This window comes from Alligator sinensis, unplaced genomic scaffold (assembly GCF_000455745.1).
Source record: "Alligator sinensis unplaced genomic scaffold, ASM45574v1 scaffold59_3, whole genome shotgun sequence".
NCBI lineage: Eukaryota > Metazoa > Chordata > Crocodylia > Alligatoridae > Alligator > Alligator sinensis.
In genome coordinates this window covers 566,329-589,761 of record NW_005842856.1, presented here as the reverse complement: position 1 = coordinate 589,761, position 23,433 = coordinate 566,329, and the positions used below count along the sequence as shown (strand labels likewise).

Sequence of the window (23,433 nt, the reverse complement as noted above, 5' to 3'; positions counted from 1 at the left end):
CAATGCCCAGAGTTCTGGTGTTGTGGTATGCAGCTAGAATCTATCCCAATTATAGTCTTTTCATTCAGTTTCCTAGTCTTTGCACATCAGTTTTTTGGAATCCACTGGGTTTTCATTTACAGTAATTACATCTTTGTAATGACCTAGAATTTTCTTACCCCCCACAAAAACAAACAAATCCTGACCTCAAACTTTATGAAGTTATTTACACTTTCTATGAAACTGAAAGAAACACAAGGCATATTTGGTGGATTTAAGAAATTAGAAAAACGTGGCAAAATGCATCCTCTCCACACAGTTCACTGATAGTGCACATTTTCAGGGCAGTAATTCAAAGTTTGTTCCCCTGTTTGTTATTTTTGTTAATTAAAAAATCCTTTTAACATTTCACAAGTTCATTCAAAATACCATAAACCCCCTCAGTTTTCTTAAAGTAATTGTTTCTAGCACTTTGATTTATTTGTCCAGCTCTGTAGCAGGCTTTCCCTGCAACATCCGTCTACCACCATCATCTTTATGGCTTGTGAATTGGGTTTCCAATATACATGTACAGACAGAGCACCTCCATATCAACCCTGGCTGGGGTTTTTTTTTTTGTTTTTACATGCCAACGAGAACTAACTTGCTTCTCTAGACAAGAGGTTCCCAGGTAACATAGACACTTTTTTCTACCTTTAACAGGGAGAGAAAGTAGCTGGGGAATAACCATTTATATTTTACCTTTCTGACACCTGGATAAAGCTCACTCCTATATTTAGTGTCACTATGGAACAACAATTAATAGGAGAGAAAAAGAAACCAGTTTCAGTCGGTCCTCTGCGGCCCACAGAAGTTGCAGAAAATCATTTATTTTGCTATTGCCTGGATTGGGACAGGAGAAAAAGCCACAAAGATTTCAAAGGCTGGTTTCCTTCCTTCTGAGCCAGACTTTCAAGCATATGGGTATTATTAAATATGCAGCAGCTAGTTGTGTGTCATGTCTGTTTTCCAAGTACAGTCTTGGTATTTTACATATTCAGATTTAGGCAGCACAAATCTCTGAAAAATCCTTTCCAGCACAACTTGCATCAATCCCTGTCAGTTGTAGCTAATTACTCCAGAGTCGGTGGAAAAGGGAATGGTCCATAAAAACACTCCTTATAGCAAATTGCTTCTAGAATCCTCACTCTCAGAGGATGCAATCTGGGGTCAGCTAGTTAATCACCTAGTACAAACCAAGAAGTCAACTGGACTTCAATGACAAAATGCTGCATTCTACATTGGAAAGTAAGTTTCAGTAGGCTTTTCAGTCAATGGATTCATTTAGATTTGCATAGTACTTTCAGCTCTGGAATTCAGGTATGTGCAAGAATGTTCAAGGGATCCTTTCAAGCTAATCTTTGAATGTCTTGGAGGGGCGGGTGGGGGGAGGTTGCTATGCATTCCAGGGAAGAAGGTTTAACAGTATTTAGTACCATAATAAACAAGCTACTCTGGCAGTTTACAGCAGCGTTTCTCAACCTTTTAAGTAGCAAGTATCCCCTAACTCAGAGGCAAGCAATTATTTTAGGCAGAGGGCCGCTTACGGAGTTTCAGCCAGCCATCGAGGGCCCCGTGACAGGCAGCCCAGGGCAGATTAATATTAATTTGCTAAATTTTTTATATTTACAGACTAATGTGTCCCGTATGTTGGAAGAAGGGCTGTGTATATAAGGACGTGATAGGATAGATGCCTGATCTGGTGTGGGTAGAGTTGCCACCTTTTAACACCAGGGATGCACAATTCAAGTATGCACCTGGGCTAGAGGTGATGTTGGCCAAAGATAGGAGGGCTGAACCCAGTGTTGCGCAAAGTGTGGCATGCCAAATTATTACTGGGGAATTTAAAGTGCCGTGCAATGGGTGACACACCAAATTTTTTGCCATAGTTTTGAGGAGGAAGGTGAGAGAGAGTGTTGGGGTACCTGTGCACCCCCTGCCTATGTCTCGTGTAGCCCCAGGGGTATGCCTACCACACGTTGAGAAACTGGTTTACAGAAGTCCAGGGTCATATTATTCAATTTTTGTAACAGTGGATGAGGTGAGAGTCACTACACAAAAGGTGCTTCAATGATAGATCCTAATCTCTGATGGTTACAGGATAGATAGGAATCGGGCTGCTACCACTCAAAGTCTTTAGCATACTGTTTTAACCTATATTTTACAGAACTGGATCAGCATAAGTGTATTCAAAATGCATTGTCATTTAAATTGTTCTAAGTAGCCACATGGTTTAGTTGCTTATTCAGGGTTACCAGTGGAATATGCTAAATTAGTTTTGGGGGCTTTAAAGCTAGTGCTGAAGTATAAGGCACAATCTTTGCTATTCTTATTTGTTTAATGACTACTATAATGCTAGTATAAAAAATGCTTGGGAGAGCACTTTGTAGGAATTTTTATTTAGTTTAAAATAAAGAATTGTTTGCACGTGTCTTATCATTGTTGGGAAGAAAGATGAAAATTGAACACAATTAGAACATCTGTGAACAATTAGAACATCTGTGAACAATTAGCCTCCAAAGGCTAAAGTAAAAAAAAAGTTCCTTTTTTTTTTACCCCTCTGCTTCTAAGTAGTAACAATGCATATATTTTAATGGGGGGAAATGTTTCCATCTCTACTTAACCCACTAACATAGCTAAGGATCAGCCATTTTTACTTTAAAAACAATAGATCCAGCCTACAATGCAAAAAAGTTTGCTACAAATAGTTTAAAAACCATTGCTTGAAGGGACGCATGTCAGCAACTTGTTGAAAGCATTGTGTTTTTAAGGAGGGATTTCAGCTACCTTAAAAAAGATCCTCATGCCCCTGATTGTTTTTGAAAGTCAAAATCCTGGAGTGTGGGATACCAGTAAAGATGTAGCTAAGGCAGCAGTCTGAACAGAATACATTCAAGCTTAGAGTGTGATTGTGCTTTTAGTTAGTTATGCTCCTAATACTCTATGAATCCCTTCTCCTTGCTATTTCTCCCATGAGTGAAGTTACTGGTAAAATATAGGAGAAGTTGCATCAGCGCGTGTCTATGATTTCAACAGAAACAGCACCACAAATGTTGCCGTGTATCTACCTTCGGACACATTAAAAATCTCAAATCAGTGTTTGACTGCAGGTTGCCAAGGGCATGCGTAGTGTTATCATTAAGTAGGAATAGGAGGTGAACAAGTTCTCATCTACCAGCAAGAAACTAAAGAGGGTTTTAACTCTTAAGACCATTCACTTAAGCTCTCGAATTGTTCTCTGCATACACACCTTTAAGAACACATTTATAAATATATGTGTAATAAAAATATTGAATTTGAATATTGAACAGTGCAAAGTAATTTCCCCACAGATTTAAAAAGAGAGAGACCAAGACCCAGGAGTGGGGGGCAGTTATTTGAAGCTGCAAATTCACCCTCAGGGACACTTACTTGTTTTGAAACATACTCTATAAAGCTTAATTTCTAGACAATTTTTGATTTTGTTAATCCCTTTGGTACCACCCTTTTTTCACTTAAATTACCTCCCTGACTTGCAGAAAAACACCCTTCTCCAAATTGCTCAGGAAAGCAGCTCATCATTTGTTTGGAAGAATACAGTCATATATTCACAGTTATCTCCAAATTCACAGAGCAGGACACTATGAGTAAAGAAACTAAACAGCTTTAAACACAGTCAAAACAGAGAGTTAAAGTCTGTCAACTGATGTTTTTGATCGCCCTGGACAGGGAAATCTGTCAAAATGGTCACATCTAACTTACTGTTTGGTATCATTACCACTGTCTAAGGAAAATGCATTGCAACTTGCAATCCAAGGGTTCCAATACATACACACTGAACAGATATACAACAGATCCCTCTCTTTACCTTATGGTCAGTCGTACGGGCACACTTAAGCTGGTTCACTAGAAAGGTATTTCAATAAAATATTTTAGTACTGATGGACCTTAAGGCAGCCACCAATTAAATGGTATTTATCTCTTCCCTCTGCAACTGGAGAGGGGGGATGAGAAGGAAGAAAAACATATACAAACAAGTAGTAAAAGGCACATCAGCGATCAAAGAGTGGAATAACCCTAGCTATAAACAAGGTCAAAGGTATTTTAGAATATTTTACACCATTGCATGAGATGACAAATAAAATGCAAAGGTTGTCCACAAGAGATTTAACACCAGCTTGCTGTTTTGCATCATCTTTTGGGAACTGAAATCCACATTTGTGTGCTCCCAGTTTTGTTCCATCTCTGCTTTGTGTTGTGAAAGTTCTGTGGTATTTCTCCTTACTTTTAAATGAGAGGGGCTCCAAAACATTTTCTGCACCACTCTACCCTGCTGCCTGGAGGTGCATCTATTTTCTGCATCTTTTCAAGCACATCTGAAGCTAGACCTTTATATGCAATTCTGTACTCACTGTCAAAGGCCTCTGGAATGGAAAGAACATAATTTAAGTCATTTACATAGAACGTTCGAATGCAAATTTAATTTTTCCTGCAAAAATTGGGTTGCCATATAAATCAATCTGCAAGTTCCAACAATTACTTTACGTACAAAGCAAGCATCACATGAGTCATACTTATAGAAGCTAGTATTCATTATTTACACTTGAAGTCAGGATGCTGGCCAATTCAACAGATGCATGGACACCTCAAGGCATAAAACTAATTTTCTGACACTACTTGCATGCCAATTCATATGCCCCAACTCTTCATTTTAATGTGCATGTACAAATGAATAATTGTGCATGTCACATTTTAACTCACCAATGTCGATGTTCTGTCTGCCAAGGGACACCAAAGACAGGAACAGGATTTCTCGGTAAAAACTTCTGTAAAATATTTTAAAGCTGAGTTAAGAGTACAAAATAACCGCAAAAAAGTCTGTGCTAAAAGTATGTTTGTGTTCTATAATGCAGCTTTATGTAAGCATAATCTTATTTGTATTGTAAACATTTTTCCCAGCACTGGTAGCTTATGATTTTACTAGCTGTGTAAATTTCAGTGTTCTTGTTTAAGCCCCAACTCTAAGAAACAAGAGATTAATCCATTTAAAATGTTTTTTTGCTGTCAGTTATGGAAGAAAGGTTGAAAATTGGCCTTATTGCTATAAAAACCTACAAGGCAAATAAACCCATACATTTATTTTTAAAATATATATTTTTTAAATTTGAGGCCCGATTCATGAAGTAATATTTGGAATTGGAATTAGGATTTTAGTTTTAGAACATTTTATTACTTTTATTAGAATTGAACAATATTCAGAAAATGATCAAGATGAATCTTGAGGTTGACACTTGCCTATGCTTTTCCGTGGTGATGAGTGCTTGAAACACCAATCAAAAAGGGCCAAGTTACTTGTAATGGTATTGTTATGATTATGTTGTAATTCACTAAGATTGCATCATATTTCTACAGCATGGAATACGGTACTCTTAAATACAATACTTGAGTATGTAATACAAGTGGCCAGATGTATGAAAGGACTGTTCAGCCGGCAGCCCATGAGCAGCACATGGCCTGCACAGAGTTTAAGTTGCAGGTCCCCAGGTTCTTGCATAGCTGTAGTTCACCCTATCATTCGCCACAACTCTGGGCTCTCCCTCCTCCAGTTTCCACTGCTTGCTCCCACCCCACAGGGTGGCACAAGGTGAGGCCAAATGTGCAGTGCAGGGGCTGCACATTCATGCTGCGTGCAGCCCAGTGGCCCCATGGCTCACCCTGGTGCAGCTCCAGTGAGTGCAGACAGCCCTTCACTCCTTAGAAGTTGGACAGCCATGATGTATGATATCCTCCAGATGTCTACTTTTTTTTATTTTTAATTAAATTGCTCAACATGTTTCTTCTTCCTACCATATGGAACCTGGATACATTTATATCACTGAATGTGGTGCATCTTTGTTAGATTTACAGTGAGGCACAAAGACACTGCATATTACATATCTACTTTTGCATAAATGGATGTTTAGCCTTCTAATCTGGACATCATTGCAACAACTGCACATTTGAGAATCCATACACACCTCTAAGTACTCTCACAAAAAATTGCTCCCAAGTATCTGGATACAGAATAGGAGAATTACAGTGTCTGCATAAGAAGCCTGGAAATTTCAGATAGGGCTAACCGTTCTCTAAACTACTACCATATTAAAGGCCTTAATTACAGATCTATTCAATTTGCGAGTTCATGATTTTCACAGAAACCACAAAAACTGATGTTCCCCATGATCTTGTGTGGAATTGCTGGAAAAAAACAACTTACTAAAAATAAAATGCTGGCTCCCCAGTAGAGCAAATGGCCACTGTGGCCAAGCTTTGCAACCAACTGGGGAGAGGGAGGTGGGCATGAAGGGGAGCAGCCAAGGTGGTGGCCACTCCCTCCTCCCCTGAGGAGCAGAGAGAGCTGCCTTTTGTGTGGCCTTGCTCCTCTGCAAATCAGTGGCAGGGCAGCATGATAGGCAGCCCTCTCAGCCAATCAGCAGTGAGGGACAGGGCCGCTAGGGCCCAATGGCCAATCAGTGGCAAAGGAGGGGTGTGCACACTGCAAAAAGACCATGAAAATGGTGCTGGGCACCACGAATGGCCTGCAATTTTTATTTCACTTCCATACACTTTAAGTAGATCCCTATTTAAAATCCTTAAGTGTAATTTTATGTAAATTTTAATGTAGAGCTGGGCAGGAGGTTGAAGAAGAGAGACAGACAGACAGACAGATCCTTGTACCTTTGTCTTTTGACACCTGGTTGAACTTTCTGCAGAAGGAAGTTGATTGGTTTAAGAACATTATTGTGTTGAATACTTAGTTTGACGTTCTCTAACAAAGTGCTTATTGCCTGCTGGTCTTCTGAAGTTGTGGATGGTTTCTTCTCCACTGAGTCTGGATGAAAAACAGCAATTCAGACCTTTTGTAACTTACAATATTTTTTTTCTCGCTAGTGAGAAATGCAGGGAGGGTGAGAAATCTATTTGCCCACATCTGCATGTAGAATATACTTTTACACCCTCTTCTATACAGAAATTTCTACAACAGAGTAGTTTTGCTTATTTACACAATTTTTGCCACACACCAAGATTAGCAGGACACAAACTACATCTATAACACCCTGGGCACTTCATCACACAGAAGCACAAGAAAAAAAAACCTGTTTTCACTTATTGAAGTATACTCTTGCCACAATATCTCCATAAAACAAAGCAGTTTTTTTCAACTTGCAATATATTAATACTAAATTTAGATTTCAAAAGTATGCCACCATAGAAGAGAAGAGTGTTATATCTGGTTAAAAAACACAAGTCCTAGGTAAGCAATGCAACTAGCTGAAGGCTACCATACTTCAGCCAAATAGCATTAGTTCATAGGCTTGAAGTGATGCAAAAAAATTAAGAAACTAAACTTGGTAACATTTATGCTATGCCTCCATCTTTGGAAGCAACACAGAAAGGAAGAAAAAAATGAAGCAGCAAGAAGAAAAGGAAACACATCTACATTTTGTGGGGAATAATTTGTGAAGGCAACTTATAACCACTGTATAAAGTATAACCACTGAGCAGGTGTCATGAAGTTGGAGCAGAAGTTAGCTGGGCATCACTTACAGGATGTTCTGCTGCACTGTTGGCTTTGGAGTGACTGAGTTGAAGAAGGTCACTGAATGAAAACCAGAACATCCAGGAGAAGCCAACAAGTTCTGCTGCAGGCAGAATCTAGGCATGTCAAAGCTATGTAGTAAAGGGCAAGGAAGTGCTTTTTGTTAATGAAAGTCAATTCAGACCCAGTAGTTGCTAATTAATTTGATAGAACATGACTATATAAAAACAAAACAAAAAACAAAACCAAACAAAACCAACCCTCACCATTCACTACAGCTTGTCAACAGGTTTAACAGATATCTTCTGAACCTACTGCATGTTTGGTCAACGATATAAATTTGACTCTTTTTCATCTCATTTGTAACAAGCTTTGCTCCCTCGTTTATGTTCCAGAGTGTGTGTTGGCGTCTATACCTTTAAATTAGCACCCTGCAGACAATGCACACGAATAAGCTCTTTTGAAAGGCAAAATATGTTACGTTGGCACCATTCTCCGACCTTCCCTTTGCCGTTTTTTATTCAGCCTGTCTGCTTAGATTTAAGCTACTCCTAGGGACTGACTTTTCTTCCATCATGTGTTACACAGTTTCCTAACAAATTCCTATAAGCAGCTTAAGTCCTACAAGAAAAAGTGTTTAGATTTCTTTTTGCTCTACACCTAGCTCTCGCCTGGGTTAAGCTGCTTTTAATAGTTAAAAACTACAATTGGTTCTGAAGGAAGAAAGAAGTAAAATATCTACCAAGAATGTTTCAAATTCCTCCCAGAATTCAAGCCAGGTGACTTGAAGCTGCTAGCATATGCACTGCAGCTACAAGTGATAAAAGGCAGCTACAGAAATGTGACAGCTTTTTTTAAGAAAAGAAAGGAACTTTCTTATTTTAGAAAGAATCTTCTTTGTATCAGTTCTTCCCTTTCCTGGCTACCTGATAAGGACTGTAACATAACAAGAAAGATCAGATACATATATATCACTAGTGAAATCTATGTACAGGGTACAATAGGATCAAATCCCTTCCCAGTTTAGAAGCAAAAAAATCTGCACAGAGAATACTGTAATTTGTATACAAAATACGACAAGTGTTTTCCCATAGAGATTTTCACATGCTTTCCAAACATGGGAAAAATTGTTCCTAAGAGGTACAGCAACTTCAGAGGCAGAAAAAAATCAAACAAGTCAATGACTCCTTCCCCTTTACAAGCCCTGTTCCCTCTAGCATGCATTTCACTTACTCAGATTTCTCCAGGATATATACAGAGGCTCTCCTGGCTCCTGATAGAGATTGATGTTGTCCCACAGTAGCTGAATGTACACTAACTTGCTATCTTGTGACAGAGATGACAGAGGAAGCTAGAATGAGAAGAAAGTAATGTTTTAAAAGATTAACAGCCCAAGGACTGCTATTTTTTGCGTGCTGCAGACAAAATCTTTGTGCTATTTATCTTGAGTCTAATAAAATGGACAGGTTCTGTTACAGCGTTGTTTTTGTGGGAGCAAAATCTGAATTGAGGCATCAGGTATCTTTTAAATTCTTTTCCAAGAAATGCAAGATTAAATTGAGGAAAACCCAGTCTTAGCCTGGAAAAAATATCTATATAGGAGTTATATCACTATACAGTCATCCTCCTATTGAGGAACTGCTGACAACAATATCAGTTTAACTGTATCATTGTTGTTTGTACTTCAATATTTCCTGGCAGCCTCAGTCAATATTTCCAAGGCCTCAATATGCTATGCACTCAATATGCTATGCACTGTACAGCGAACAGAAAGATGGCAATGCCCCAAACAGCATAAGATGTCCGAGTTTCCCTGAAGCACCCCAACTATCTTTAGCAGACGATGGTCTTGCTGGAAAAGACTGCAGCATAGCTTTCTGTTGATTTCCAGATTCTAGGTAGAGGGAGCATTTTGACTTAAATGCGTATTAGTTAAACCAGTAGGAAAGGCAGCTGCTCATAAAATATTTACGGAAAACACAAAAATATCATAGTAGCAAACCTGCCGAGTGTGAATATCAATGACAGAAATCTCAATTACAGCTCAGCTCTCATAGTTAATGCACAAGCTAGAAACAGTGCCCTTGCTATATAAATCAGAAGGTGAGGGAAAGAAGAGGAAGAATGTTAGTCCATCCCTAGCTATGGCAGGACTTTCACTGACTGTACTGTGTCTCACCCCCCACCATGCAGCTTTTAAAAATTTTTCAGGTGATGTCAATTTAGCCATGTCTCTTGGTAAACTATTCTAGGATATGCTCTTTGCTCTTGAAAAGTTATGGACAGAACTTCAAAGGTACATGCATACAGACAAAAGATGTGGAAATACCAACTGGTCACATACATTATGCAAGAATGCCTGGTGTATATATCTGGCATATCCCACAAATCTAATGTAAACCTTACCAAAAAATTCTAGCCCTTAAAGGCAATTCCCCAAATATAGCCAATTCTCTATTGTTTAACTCCATTTTTATACTGATAACTCAAAGGGAGATATGCTGACATAAACCTAGTAGACTGAAGAAGAGAATCCATCCCAGATTTCATAGCCAGGTAGGGAATCCACCCTGCTGTATGCTAGAGATCCCGTTCATGAATCACTAGAAATCTCCCTAAATTCTTTCCACCCCCTTCCAGCAGTACTCTAGGAAAACCTCACTTACTTGCTTCCGAATATTTATTCAAAATGCTTTTTAGAGCTAGAAAATAACCTGCTCAGGATTCAGGTGTTGGTTGCACTATCACTCATGATCATTCATACAAAAGACAGTAATGTATTTCCTAGTATTAGAAGCAAAAACCTACATATTGTTATTCAGGCCAGATTTTGATTAAAATAATTTTTATTAAATGCTGCCAGCCAAGGATTTGTTGACCTTTTCTATGAGCAAAAATAATCTTATTCAACATGCTGTAACATCTGCATATTACCAATTGCTCGGAAGGCACTTACCTGCACTCCCTCATTACAATGTTCTGAGGTTAAAATGAGCCCAGGCAAGTTGCTAGGTAGATCCAAGCGCCGGAAATACCAAACCAAGTTCCAGAAAATGATGGGGTGCTGGTTGATGAATGTGGATGTATGTATCACTTGTTCCCCTTCATTCTCCAACAAGGACTCAAGCTCTTTACGCAGCACCAGAGGACTCAAATAAGGTACAGAAACGGGAAGAGGACTGGGCCTTTTTCTTAAGGGATCCTAAAACAGCAGCAGCAGTTGTTACTATATAAACAACAAGCACTTTTGCTCCCAGAAAATACTTTATGACAGTGATTCGCAACCTTTTTTGTATCAGGACCCAATGCCCCTCACTCCTGACCTGCTGCCCCCATCCCCAGGTCCCAACCCTTCAGGGTGGGGGGCAGGGCCTGGGGGGGGGGGGTGGGAGGCCCCCAACAGCCCCTTGCAGACTGGAACTCTGTCAGCCTGTAAGGGAAAAGCCAGTTTCCCACGTTTTTCTTCTTTAAAGGAGAGTCCATTTTTTAAGTTTATTGATCCATTTTTAAGTTTCTTCATGACCCTTTTATAAATTCTTGCGACCCACATTTGGGTCACAACTCACAGATTGAGAAACACTGCTTTATGAGATCATTTCTCTTGACAATAGAGAGACTGGCAGCACTGGCAGCATATTGCACTGCTGCCAGTGAACATTTCTATGCATCTAGTAGCAGTGCACACACATTAGCTTTAACAAGACTGTCAATTTTGATTGCCGAGCTTTTCCTTCTCATATTTTAAAAAAAAAATACAAAAGTGAAACTAGTTACAGCAACTGTTCTGCTAAGAATCAGCATTTCAATATATTATAATAACCATCCATCAGAAACCTCTCAAGTGGAAAACAGCCTTCAACAATAGGCAGCAGCAGCTCTACGCTCATCAGGTGGAGAGACTTTATTGCACAAAGAGGGACCTACCAACATTTCTAGGTACTTTGAATTTATTTTATTATGGTGATTGAGGCACTGGTAGGCTTCCAAGTTGCTTTAAAATTGCAACTATCTCAATAAATATTGCGTTCAACTGATACATATATACATATATATACATATATATATATATATATATATATATATATATATATAGTGGTGCTTCATTTTAATAATGGAAAAACACAGATTTGGGTGGGGTTAATCAGATAATTTTGGTTGTTTTTGGGGGTTTTTTTTTGTTTTTTAATCACAGAACTCCAGAATCCCTGCTTATCACCCTATACTTACAAAGCTACATATATTGAACATCCTTTTTTTTTTTTTTTTTTTTTACCAAGACTTCACGGAACAGAAACAGCTACATATATTAAACCCTTAAACAACATACATCAACTTCCCACAGGAAAAAAAAACACAAACCTTTACAAAAATCTCTCTCTTCATACAAAACCCCATGAAAAAACTGTTAACTCAGTAACCACCTAAAACTCTCCATCCCTCCCACTGGTCCTGTTTATTGGTTTAGTGAAACAAGTATTTTCAGTCCTTTTTTCTCCACTTCTTCTCTCCCTCTTCCCCTCCAATCTCTTCCTTGTCCCAACAGACGTAGTATTTCAGTTCATGCAGCCCCAGCTTCAGTCACTCTTTCAGTAAAAGCCAACCCTTTAAACACCCAGAGGTTTCTTATTTTCCAGAAATTAGTTTAGCATATGCTAATAAAGTCCTTGATAACATTGCCTCCAGTCCCCTTGGTATGAGTCCATCTCCCACCATCTCTAACGACAAGTTTATTTTGGTGACACTCAGAAAGTGATGGACCCTTTCCCATACCCCATTTTCATATGATGGCCTCTTTCCCATACCCACTTTGCATATGTACACTCCCAAAACACGTCCCACTGTTCCTTCTTCCCTGTACCTCTTGGGCACCTTGATGAGCTTGTCAAGCCCTATCTGTGTTGCACTTCTATCACCAGCAAGATATTGTTTTAAAACAAGTGCACCTGTTCCATCTGTGCTACTGTTCAGGGTGGTTGACCTCTCCTCCCTCCCTCACCTTCCTGTAGCCTTTGCAAGCTGAGAGATCATTTTTGCATTTAAGAAATCTCACATATTTCCACCTCTGCACCATTTTCCACCTTCTAGTCTCCACTCCAGGCTGGAACCCAGAGGCATCAGTGGCAGAAAACTGGTCTCTGGCTCTTCCTCCAACTCACCTCCTCCATTATCAGGTTTATTCTTCCTGATCTTCAGTCCCTGCATTTTCTTTCTTTTCCCAGCCTGTCTCTCTGGTTCTCTCTCTTGCTGTTTCCACTTCTGTTATCTATTCTTTCTTCCCCACCTCCACATCTGAGCTGTTTGCTGTACCCACCACATGTATTCCATCTCCTATCCCCTCCTGTTCTGCCTTAATCACAGAAATTTTGCCCCCCTCCTTCTCTGTTTCACTCTTCTGCGGAGTTTCTTCCACCATTTCCATCTCAGTGTCCAACTTGTCTCCTCTGCTCTTCTTCTCCAGGTTTTGCTGTTCCACAGGGGGTCTGACTATACTTGCAAAGGCTTTGAGGCACCTACGATACAAGCGTCCCACTCTCATACAAAGTGCATTTTATGGACTCCTGGTACTCTGCTGCTTTATGCCCCATTCCTTCACATCTGTAGCACACCATGAGAAGACAGTGTGCAGACACGTGCCCCACTTTTCTGCATTTGCGGCAACTTTTTAGTTGCCTGTGGTACACTATAAAACTCCAGTGCGCCCCAATCTGGATCACTGACAGGAGATGTAGCACCTCACCTGGGCTCCACTCATCTGCTTATAACACTATTCATGCCCTCCAAGTCCCCATCCAGATGCCATATTTGTCCCTTACTTTCTCTAATGATGTAGTCCTTTGGACATACTTTTCCATCCATCTCTCTATGTCTTCTGGTTCTATTAAATCCACGTACATTCAAATTATAATCACTCTCTCTCTTGACTTTTCCCCTGCTATGAACTAAATCTATTCCACTTAATTCCTCCCTCCCACAATTCTCTGCATATTTCTTCCAAAAGTTGTCATACTCTTTTCTGTCCTCAATAAGTCAATTCCCAAGTCTTTTGGTTTGAGAAAGCAATCAGGCTGGTGAGATGCTCTGCCTACATCTCCAAAAAATCTCAAACCAGACCCTTTCCAGGAAATCATATTTGTTCATCATCGATCCCATCTGCCTCCTGTCACCAGTTAAAGTTGCCTTTATCTGCAGCCTCTACTCCTCTAGCTTCTCTCGGTGCCTCTTCCATGTTTTTCTACTGTGCCACTGCTGGTGGGCTGGCCTCCTGTCATGTTCCAACCATCCTCTGCTTCTCACCTGACGTACCTTTTCCTGCTCTGTCTTTCACTCTCCTCTGCTCCTTTCTGCCTTTTGGCATCACTGCTTTAATCATTGCTGCCTCCACCACTGCTCCTGATGTCATCTTTTTTCCTTTCATCTCCACCTTTGTCCATTCTCCATCTGTCTCCAGATCTTCATTTCCACTCTTCAACTTTTTCCATTTCATGCTTATCTCATGCTTACCACTGCCATTGTTTTGAGCTTTAAGTCTCCCTCCTCCACTCTTTACACCCTAATGCTCTGTTGATCCTTTTTTCTGTCTTTAAGGCATAGATCTGTTTCAATGCTATTGTGAACCTGCTACAAGTAAAGGTTAGTGCAGCCCATCTGAATAAGATAAATTGTAGTGCCCATTGTATGCAGGCCCCCTCAGTGCAGACTTTTTTTTTTAAATCATGGTGAGCCACTACACTGAACGAATTTTTACTTCTTCACCCCCGCAGCTGAACTCTGCCTTTCTTTCTGATCCTTATTTGTTCACCAGCCTTAAATGTCTAGCAAACTTCACCAAACAGGGCCCCAAACAGGGCTTCTCAGAGCCTGTCGCACATGCTTAGTGTGGTCCCATCCTCCATGAGGTTGAACCAGAGCAGGCTGCCCTGTGCCTCATCTGCATATAGATTTTTAGACGATACCAGGACTCGTGACAAGAACACCTGGTTCCAGTCATGAGTCAGGGGCTAATTAACACATGAATCCTTCGTGAGGGGTATCTGGAATACATACACATGCTGAGCAATGCTGAGCTGCGGGGTCACCATGGCTTGAAGTCCTGTTGACTCTGCTGGGGCCCAGTATGGTAAATCATGAGCCTTTGGCTTTGGACTAATATCACGCATAGTTTGTATTATATATTATGTATTATGTAGGTACCAAAGTGGTGCTTAAAAGTGTGTTTATGGAGTACCTGTGCTAAATCTTGTAGCAGTTTCAGGGCTGTCTTATGGTTGAGTAAATACAGTATTTCAAACCAAGCAGTACTGTTCAAAATGCCTGGAGACAAGGGGAAATCCTTTTCTCTTATTAGAAGATAATATTTCACTTTCCAGGCAGTAAATAGAAGGATGTTCCCCATGAAAATGAGGGTATACATTTGAGCTGGACAGGACCCCAAGCAATCAAGAATGACAAGTTGCAGTCAGACTCAGAGAATGTTGTTTATACTGCAATTCACTAACTTACATCAGGTATCACGGGACTTATTAGCAAACATACCACAACTTCTTGCAAGCTGTTTGGAAGGCTAACTGTTGAAATTCCATGAGATGGTCTCTGTGACAGATCAATATTTTGCAGGGGGCCCCCCACACTATGGCTCCGAGTCAAAGATGCTCCTGGTTTTGGTGGATTGTTGCCAGATGTTGTCACTGCTCTGGGGCCCTTACTCTGTTCTTCAGGCATATTACTGTTTAAATTTCAGAAAAGAACATGTCAATATATTACTTTTCAGCAACAGCTGGTGATACGAGCTAGAGGAAGACTATCAGATAGGCATCCCCAAACTATTTTCATCTACTGAAAGGAAAAAAACCCAGTCATTTGGGTGAATGCAACACAGAAAACCTCAGCACAATACACATGGAAAAACACATGGGAAAAAATGCATGCAACAATAGAAAAAGGAACAGGGGGTATTTTACTTTCATTTTAACTCTTAAAATTTACCATTAAGGAGTCTCTATCTTGTCTACATATTTGGCACAGAAATGGATCCAGGCAAAGACTGAAAGATGCTCTTTTGTCAGCTCAAACAAACCCCCCTCCCCCCACACCTGAACACATTTCATATCCTTTGACATGCATCTAATCAGTGAACTAAAGCAAGATCTTGCCATTGACTAGTCATAATTATTGAGTGCAACTCACACAGTAAATAGCACATTATGAACACTCTCAGGACTGTCTGTAGGCAATGCATTTAAAACTTGAATTATTTAAAAAAATTCAATTGCAGAACAAGAAGTCTGCTCTGAGATGATCTGCAAGTAAGAAAGACAAAATACACAGCATAACATTTTAGATGCAAATATGATGCTTGGGTCTCTTTAAGAGACACATGACATGAGAGTTCAGCAAGAAGAACAGATCAAAACTGGTTTACTACATTGTGTAAAATAAAAATAAAAGTAAATCTGTTCTTATCAGTTTACTTGATCTTGAGGCTCAATAACAAGAATGACTCCTGTGCCCTCTCTTACAGGCTATCATTTAACATGCAGTGGGATAAGGCTATGCCAAGTGTACATTTTTCTAGAAATGAAACAGTTTTGAAAATGCTGTTAAGTTTCTAAATTAAACCAAGAACACTTACATCGCTTTCTCTTCCTTACCTCTGCTCAGGTGTAGAGCTTGTTTCTTCAACTATGATCTCATTGGAGTTTGGATGATCTGAAAAACTCATCAAATCAGCAACAGCAGAGCTGGATGCAGGTTTCAGCTCCAGAGGATCAGTAGTTATTGGAATGTTACCACTGTGTAAACTATCTCCAGAGATACTTGGTTTCAGAAAAAAGCTAAATGATAATAAGGGAAGATTAAGAAAATGGTGAGGAGGAAGGTTAATGTTATACAAGTATACAAACACTGAACTGACTTTCCAAATATTTGCAATAGAAATTATACAAGGGCAAAGAAAAAACTGGCATTCTATACAAAAAAACACAAATCCAATATTAAAACTTGGGGTAAACTCTAGAATACAAATAAACTGCCACTCCTCACTACAAGAATACATCAAGGAACAACTAACATTAGTCAACAGAATATTCTGTCTTGGTGAGTACATAGATGGCCAAACAAGAAAAAGATTTAACCAAAATACTGTTGAGGATGGGTATTTTAAATTAATAATAAGATTGTAAAAACAGAAAGATGACATATTAAGGGTCCAATACATCAGGAATGGATCTGATTTTCCAAGGATCTTTTAAACGTAAGTTTTATTTATATTTTGGCTTTTCTGGCCTGCTGACAGACACAGATGCAAAAATGAATGCTACCTGATAGTACTAAGATGAGCCAACAAAAGTCACAATTATCTTAAGAGCAATGACAAAAGTTATTGAGACAGAACACAAAAATGCTGGTGACATTATAGGCAAATAGGCTCTTCACTATCATTTGGTCCTTCAAACTGGCCAAACTAGACAGTGACTTATCATGAACCCTGCAGTAACATGACCGTCTTAAACCTGGTCATGGAAGAAACCTTATTTGCTGAAGTTTAGACAAGTATTCTAACAACAGAGCTCTTCTGCAATTTTTGTTTATTTTAAAATCATTATACATTAGTTTAGGTTTTTTTGTTTGTTTTTTTAAAGGACATACAATCTTCTAAACATCAACATTTATGTGGGAAATGCTTCAGAAAATGAGACATTTGAAGGCATAATCAAGTATTTGCCTTGATTATGCCTTAGGCCAGCCTAAGTATTTATTGTTTTCTGGTTACTATACCATAAGGCTCAGTGGTTCAGGATCTTTTTAATTTGCTTTTTCTGTTTGTACAACCACAAGTGGGAAAACAGCTAGTGATTTGTAATGGCTACATAAGCAGTAAAAAGTATCTTTATTTTTCCAAGTTCCCTAATAAGTCCTCATTACCTAAACAGACAAAATGAGCATGCAAAATCTATGTGCAGAATTTAATGGAAAAAGGCAAAGCACTTAGAAAAATCTACCAACCTAGCAGAGCCACGAAAGTCTTTAAATTCCACATTAAGAAGAGGTAAGAAAGTGCTTTTACAGAAGGGACAAGTGGTGTTCAAGTTGGAATCATCTGCAGTCCATCCAGCCATAATTTCTTCATCGTAAACTAAAGCTTCACATGCCCGACACTGAGAGCAACTTGACATCAAAACCTGCAACAGAAAACAAGGAACATAAACGTTTTAAAGCCTTTTAAAACCCAGCTTTGTCAGTATAATGCCCACCCTGTCCTGACAAAGAGGTGTCAGAACAGTCTGGAGACCTTGGTTTTGTTTTCATCACTGTCACCTTATCATGGTGCTCAAGGTTACACATTATCCTTTTTTGTGCATCTCTTACCTATAAAATGATAGTAATGATGATCATCATATATTAACTGCATTGATCTTTATGAAAAGCACGTGAGTGCTAAATACGCTAAATACACTGCTAAAGTGGTAGTCACATACCACTGTAAAGCTTTTAAAGTACATTAACCCCTAAAATGCATCTCCTGCATGTATATTATAAATCTGTACACTTCTGCTTTTACTAAAAAGTCTGTATAGGGAATAGTAGCAAAATGTATTCTTCCCCAGTAGAAGTGCCATGCTTTGATTGTTTTGAAACTGGACTAGAGAAAGCGCTAGAACATCCTGACACGCTCCAGGAGCGGTGCGAGACATGCGGGTGCAAGACCGCTGTGCCCCCGCTCTCCCAAAGGCCCCAGCGACCCCCAACTGGCGCAGGGTGCTCCCACCAACCCCCAGCAGCAGCCAGAGGTAAGTGGGGCCCTTGGTGGGAGGTACTAGCCCCAGCCTAGCCACAGGGAGGCAGCTAAGCTGGAGCCGAGGAGGGTCTCACCCTGCCCCAGCCCCTATTTCACCCAGCCCCCCAGGGAGCCACGCAACCGGAGCCTCGCGAACAGGCCGTGCAAACAGGCGCGCTTGTCTGCCTGGCACGTGAGTTAGCATGGAGTTTGTGCAGGAGGGCAAGTGGGAGGGCCCACGGCCCTGCCTGCATGCCCCCGCCCTACGGAAGCCAGCCCCAGCTGTAGCCAGCCCATCAGTGGCATGCCACGAATGGGCATGTGCCACAACCCAAGGGTCCCCACCTCTGGCACCTCAGAGACCGCCACCCAGATGGATCCCATGGTTCCAGGCTCCACACAGACGGAGCCTCAGGGGCACAATGGTGGGAGTCTACTACAGACCTCCCACCCAAAGTCAAGAGCTTGACCAGGAGTTCACCATGGAATTGGCTGAGGCCGCATGCTCCAGGTCCATGGTTGTCATGGGAGACTTCAACAACCCAGACATCTCGTGGGAAGAGCGCTCGGCTAAATCCGAGTGGTTGCAAAGCTTCCTCTTGTGCGTGGATGACCTCTACCTGACACAAGAGGTCTACGGGCCAACGAGAGGTAAAGCACTTCTCGACCTGGTACTGACAACCGGGGATGACTTAATCAGCAACCTAATGATCTAAGGGAAGCTGGGTGACAGCGACCACGAGCTGATCACCTTCACCATCTGCTGTAAAGCTGGCAAGTCAGTCAGCAATACAGAAGTCCTTGACTTCAGGAAAGCTGACTTTGACAAGCTCAGGAAACTTGTTGGTGAGGCCCTAAGGGACCATGACCCCAAGGGGAGGGGAGCTCAGGAAGAGTGGTTGCTCCTCAAGGGAGCGATCCTCGAAGCACAAGATAATGCTATTCCATCTCAGAGGAAAGGCAGCAAAAGAGCACAGCAGCCCCCTTGGCTCTCCAGGGAACTAGCGGACCTCCTGCAGCAAAAAAGAAACGCCTACAAAGGATGGAGGATGGGATCCACCTCCAAGGAGGAATATTCTACACTGGTCTGGTCCTGAAGGGAGCAAACAAGGGAGCCCGCAGCCCCAGACTGCAAGTGAGTGTCTGCCTCAGATCACTCCATAGCTACAGGCTGGTTCTGTCTGCACATTCATGAGGAAGTGGGGAGATAAGAGTGCTGCTCCTTCCAGCCATGCTGCTGCGCAACAACTTCCCAGATGCTGCCTGGAAAATTTCAGAGGAAGCCTCCTACCCACCGATCTCTTTTCCCTACCTGCTGCTACTTAGTTACTTAATTAAGGTAAAACCTTTTTCCTTTCACGTTGCCTTTCTAAAACAGTGCATATTATATTTGGGGTGTTTTGCATGCAAGAAAATATGGATCTGGTATGCCCAAAGGCACCTAAAAAAGCATTTACATCTTACCAGTGTATAAGTGTATTGGTCTTACCTCCATTGCACAGTTCTGGAAGATGCTAGATAAACTGGTATTGTGGGAGGAGCCATGTTCTGACTTCTCAGAATCCAGACCTTTCATGCTTCTTGGGAATGAAATTTCACCTGCACCAGAGTGGAGAGACTCTTTACTCAAAGTATGTGCAATTTGATGCTGTTATTTTAAGTGACGTCAACAGTACAGAAGAATTTCAAGATTACACATAAATATATAATGTTTATGGGATATTACTGATGCAACATAAAAATTCCTGTGTTTTGGTTAATGTTTTCAAGTTGTTTCTGTATCTTCATTTATGATACTGACACAATGAAACTGGGGGAAAAAATGATAAGGAGGCAGTGTAGTACTGATATATTTTACAGAGTTCAAGGAAAAGATAAAGGAAAAGAGGGTAGTAATGAGAACAAAAGGAATCACCTAGCTAGCTATTCTAGGACAATACCTAGTTCTCTGCAATCACGCTACAGAACTCCACAAAGAAGAAGAAAACAAAAGTAGTAGATGAGAAGGGCCAACTACAAATACAAGTGTTATGTCAGAATGCTCTCTGGCCAGGGCTCAGCCCAAAACAGGAATACAGCTGTGATTGATGTTGGGAACAGGGAAATCTAGCTTTTATCCAACAAAAATGAAAAAAAAATACAACGTACCACTGCTAGGATATAATACAGGTTGGGCTGGTTCCAGAAGAAATAAAAACCTGTATGTTCAATTTCCTCAAGAGTCCTAGTCATCCTCTCACACTTACAAGTGGTCAATTGACAGAGTCGTTCTCAGAGTCTTAGAAGAAAAGCAAATTTCTTTCTAAGAACATCCATTCCCCTCATCAGGGTAGCTGCACTCTAAGCCCAACTCCTCCTGTTCATTTACTATTCTCCTCCAGCTTAAACTTGGCTAGGAATCCCCAGGATGGATTTTAACCCTTTCCCACCCTGACAGAGTACAAGGTTAGCATTCCTTAGCTATTAAGATTAATTTGGTTTTAGAATTGAGAAGACACCAACAATTTATGTATGCTCTTTTATCAACCACTTACATCCTCGCACTCAAAATAATTCAGCACAGTTCCTATTTATTCTAAATAGGTACTGTGTACTGGTCACTTCGTTTAGGTACTTAATTGGGAGTTCTTTTGAAAATCTGGTTGCTCTGTTATGGATGATAGATTCATTAATAGCTGTTGAACAGAACGTTTGGAGATGTTTCCTCTGGCATCTCTAAACTAATAATGGTGGATGCCAGGGAGAGTAACTGATATGGGACAGATCACTTTAGTTCTATCCAGTTCAATGCTCTCCCTCTAATATCCATTTCTGCCATTGTTGGAGATAGGATACTGGGCTAGATGGACCATTGGTCTGGCCTGGTATGGCACTTCTGATGTTCTTCTGTTCATTTTTAGTTTTAATATTTTAAAGAGACTTGTTTATAGGAAGCTGATATTACATGAATAGGCAAATTCTGCATAGCTGTAAGAGCTAAATAAAAGAGTAAGCTATGGCACTTAGATGGAAGAATTCCTTTTCTACCTGACCATCTTGTACCAAGGATGTAGAATAATCAAGTAATGCAGATAATCAAGAAATGCAATCATTATATTACACTTAGCCTTAGAATTGACTCACGCTTGCACAAATTCTGAATTTGTTAGTGCCAGTAGCACCATTCCATCAAGCTACTTAATGGTTGCAGCAATGGAGAGTAGTATTCTTATTTAATTATATCCCCAAAACAATTAATTATGAAGGAAAAATCCACACCTGTTAGGTATTGCTGTTTTCCTACATCTCCACTGCTGTTGCTGCTACCTAGACTGGTAGTGCTCTGTGTGAGCTCACTGGTTACCAGCCCCAGGATTCCTGTTTTTGACGACAGGCTGTCTCCTAAAAGGTGGTCTTCTAATCCAATGGGAAAGGGGAAGTCTTGTTGATGAGTTTCTTCCTTTAACACAAAAAGGAAAACTTAAGACTTTTGAGTATTTCCAGATCCATTTTTGTTTTTGCTGTTTAATCTTTACTGCTAAAAATATTTTAGGAAGAACCTTATATTTACTGTCTTAACAAATAGATAAAGACTTAGATTGTACACTGTTTGTGTCAGAGCTAGGTAAAAGAAGAAAAGATAATGAACAAGAGTTCCCAAACTATTAAACTAAAAAAGGATCAGAGCGCCCACTGACAGTAAGGGTAAACTGGTGGGAGAGGGTTTTAAAGAAAGGGGTTTGAAGGAAGAAAGTATTTTTGGCAGAAAATAACAAGGTGTTGGGATTTTTTGGGAAAAAATAATGGGCAAAGCTGAAAGTAAGAAACAATGGAAGCATTAAGGGAAAAGACAGGAGCAGAAGAAGTGGGAACAGCAGTTTTAGTAGACACAAAACGTATTATAAAAATAAACTAGCTAAAGGATCCAAAAATTAGGGTGACAAAGGTTAGAATGGCAGACTATTATATCAGCATTGCAGTGTAGATAGACTAGAGCAGGGGTCGGCAAAATGTGGCCTGGGGGCCGGATGCGGCCTGCCAGGCCATTCTATCCGGCCCACTGGGCCCCTCAAAAATTTAGAAAATTAATATTTATCAGCCCTGGGCTGCCTGTCATGCGGCCCCTGATGGCTTGCCAAAACTCAGTAAGTGGCCCTCTGCCCAAAATAATTGCCCGCCCCTGGACTAGAGGGAAGAGAGATAACCAGGAAAGTGAAACTTACAGTAGCCGGTTGACACAGAACACAAGGTGAACAATAGGTTTTAGAGCTATGAGATATTTAGAAAAAAAGTCACCAAATTCTGTAAGAAAGGAGTAAGTAAGGAGTTAGTGGAATATTGGACACAGGGGAAGTCAGATATAAGACAAAATTCATCAGAAAAGCAGAGCTGTTAATCAACAGACAAACATGGTTGAGGCAAGGGAAGAGCCAGAATGGGGTGGGGAAAGAAGAGAGAGAAAGTTGGAAGAGTGTACATAATTGCATAACTCAGAGAAAGACCTAAGCTAGAGTGGAACAAGGGAGGGCCTTTTCAAGAAGAAACATACATTTAGAAGGCGCAAACTATGGACATGGCAGGAGAAAGATTAAAAAGTTCTTTCCATCCCTCCCCCTTCGAATCATGCCCTTGTACCTTCAAATATTTGTTTTCCTTCTTAGCAAAAAGGTTCCCTTGATCTGGTTTCCACACCTAACCTTGCTCTAAATCTTAGGTCACAATTCCAGGAATCTACTCTGTCCTCGTGTTTCCTGGACTCCTTCTTCTAGTTTTGAATACAACTGCCATTAGCCTGGCTTCTTTAAGATTGTGGAATTCACTTTTTTATAAGTCATATAAAGGTTTCCCTCGATTTATGCAGTACATGTGTTCCCGGAGAATGGTGCATAAATCGAATTTGCCTAAAGCAAACCACCTTTACAATGTAACAAATAGGGATAGGTTCCCATGGCGGTGAAGGAGGGAGGGAGTGAGGCTAGGACTAGGGAAGGGGCGGGGGGAGGGGTGCTGCTCCTAGAGCTGCACAAGGCAGCAAAGCAGATGGATCAGAGTGGCACTTACCCCAGCCCTGGCTGTAGCGGCCCTGGGGGCGGCTGAACCCCGC

The 23,433-nt window shown here is 40.6% G+C and overlaps 1 protein-coding gene across 7 annotated transcripts in view; it reads right to left on the bottom strand.

The window, feature by feature from the left end:
- Window positions 1–585: 585 nt before the first annotated feature.
- DENND4C (DENN domain containing 4C) overlaps window positions 586–23,433 on the bottom strand; it is a 121,539-nt gene continuing 98,691 nt past the window's right edge. For 5 of the 7 annotated variants that reach the window (XM_014525644.2, XM_025191759.1, XM_025191761.1 and 2 more), the window contains 10 exons: window positions 21,609–21,789; window positions 19,840–19,949; window positions 17,579–17,754; window positions 16,225–16,407; window positions 15,110–15,299; window positions 10,533–10,778; window positions 8,810–8,927; window positions 6,715–6,868; window positions 4,759–4,823; window positions 586–4,421 (listed from right to left, as the gene is read on the bottom strand). In XM_014525644.2, the coding sequence (XP_014381130.1) occupies window positions 4,285–4,421; window positions 4,759–4,823; window positions 6,715–6,868; window positions 8,810–8,927; window positions 10,533–10,778; window positions 15,110–15,299; window positions 16,225–16,407; window positions 17,579–17,754; window positions 19,840–19,949; window positions 21,609–21,789 (1,560 nt within the window). In that variant the 3' untranslated portion in view covers window positions 586–4,284. The other 2 variants (XM_025191760.1, XM_014525647.2) reach the window with 2 other exon arrangements.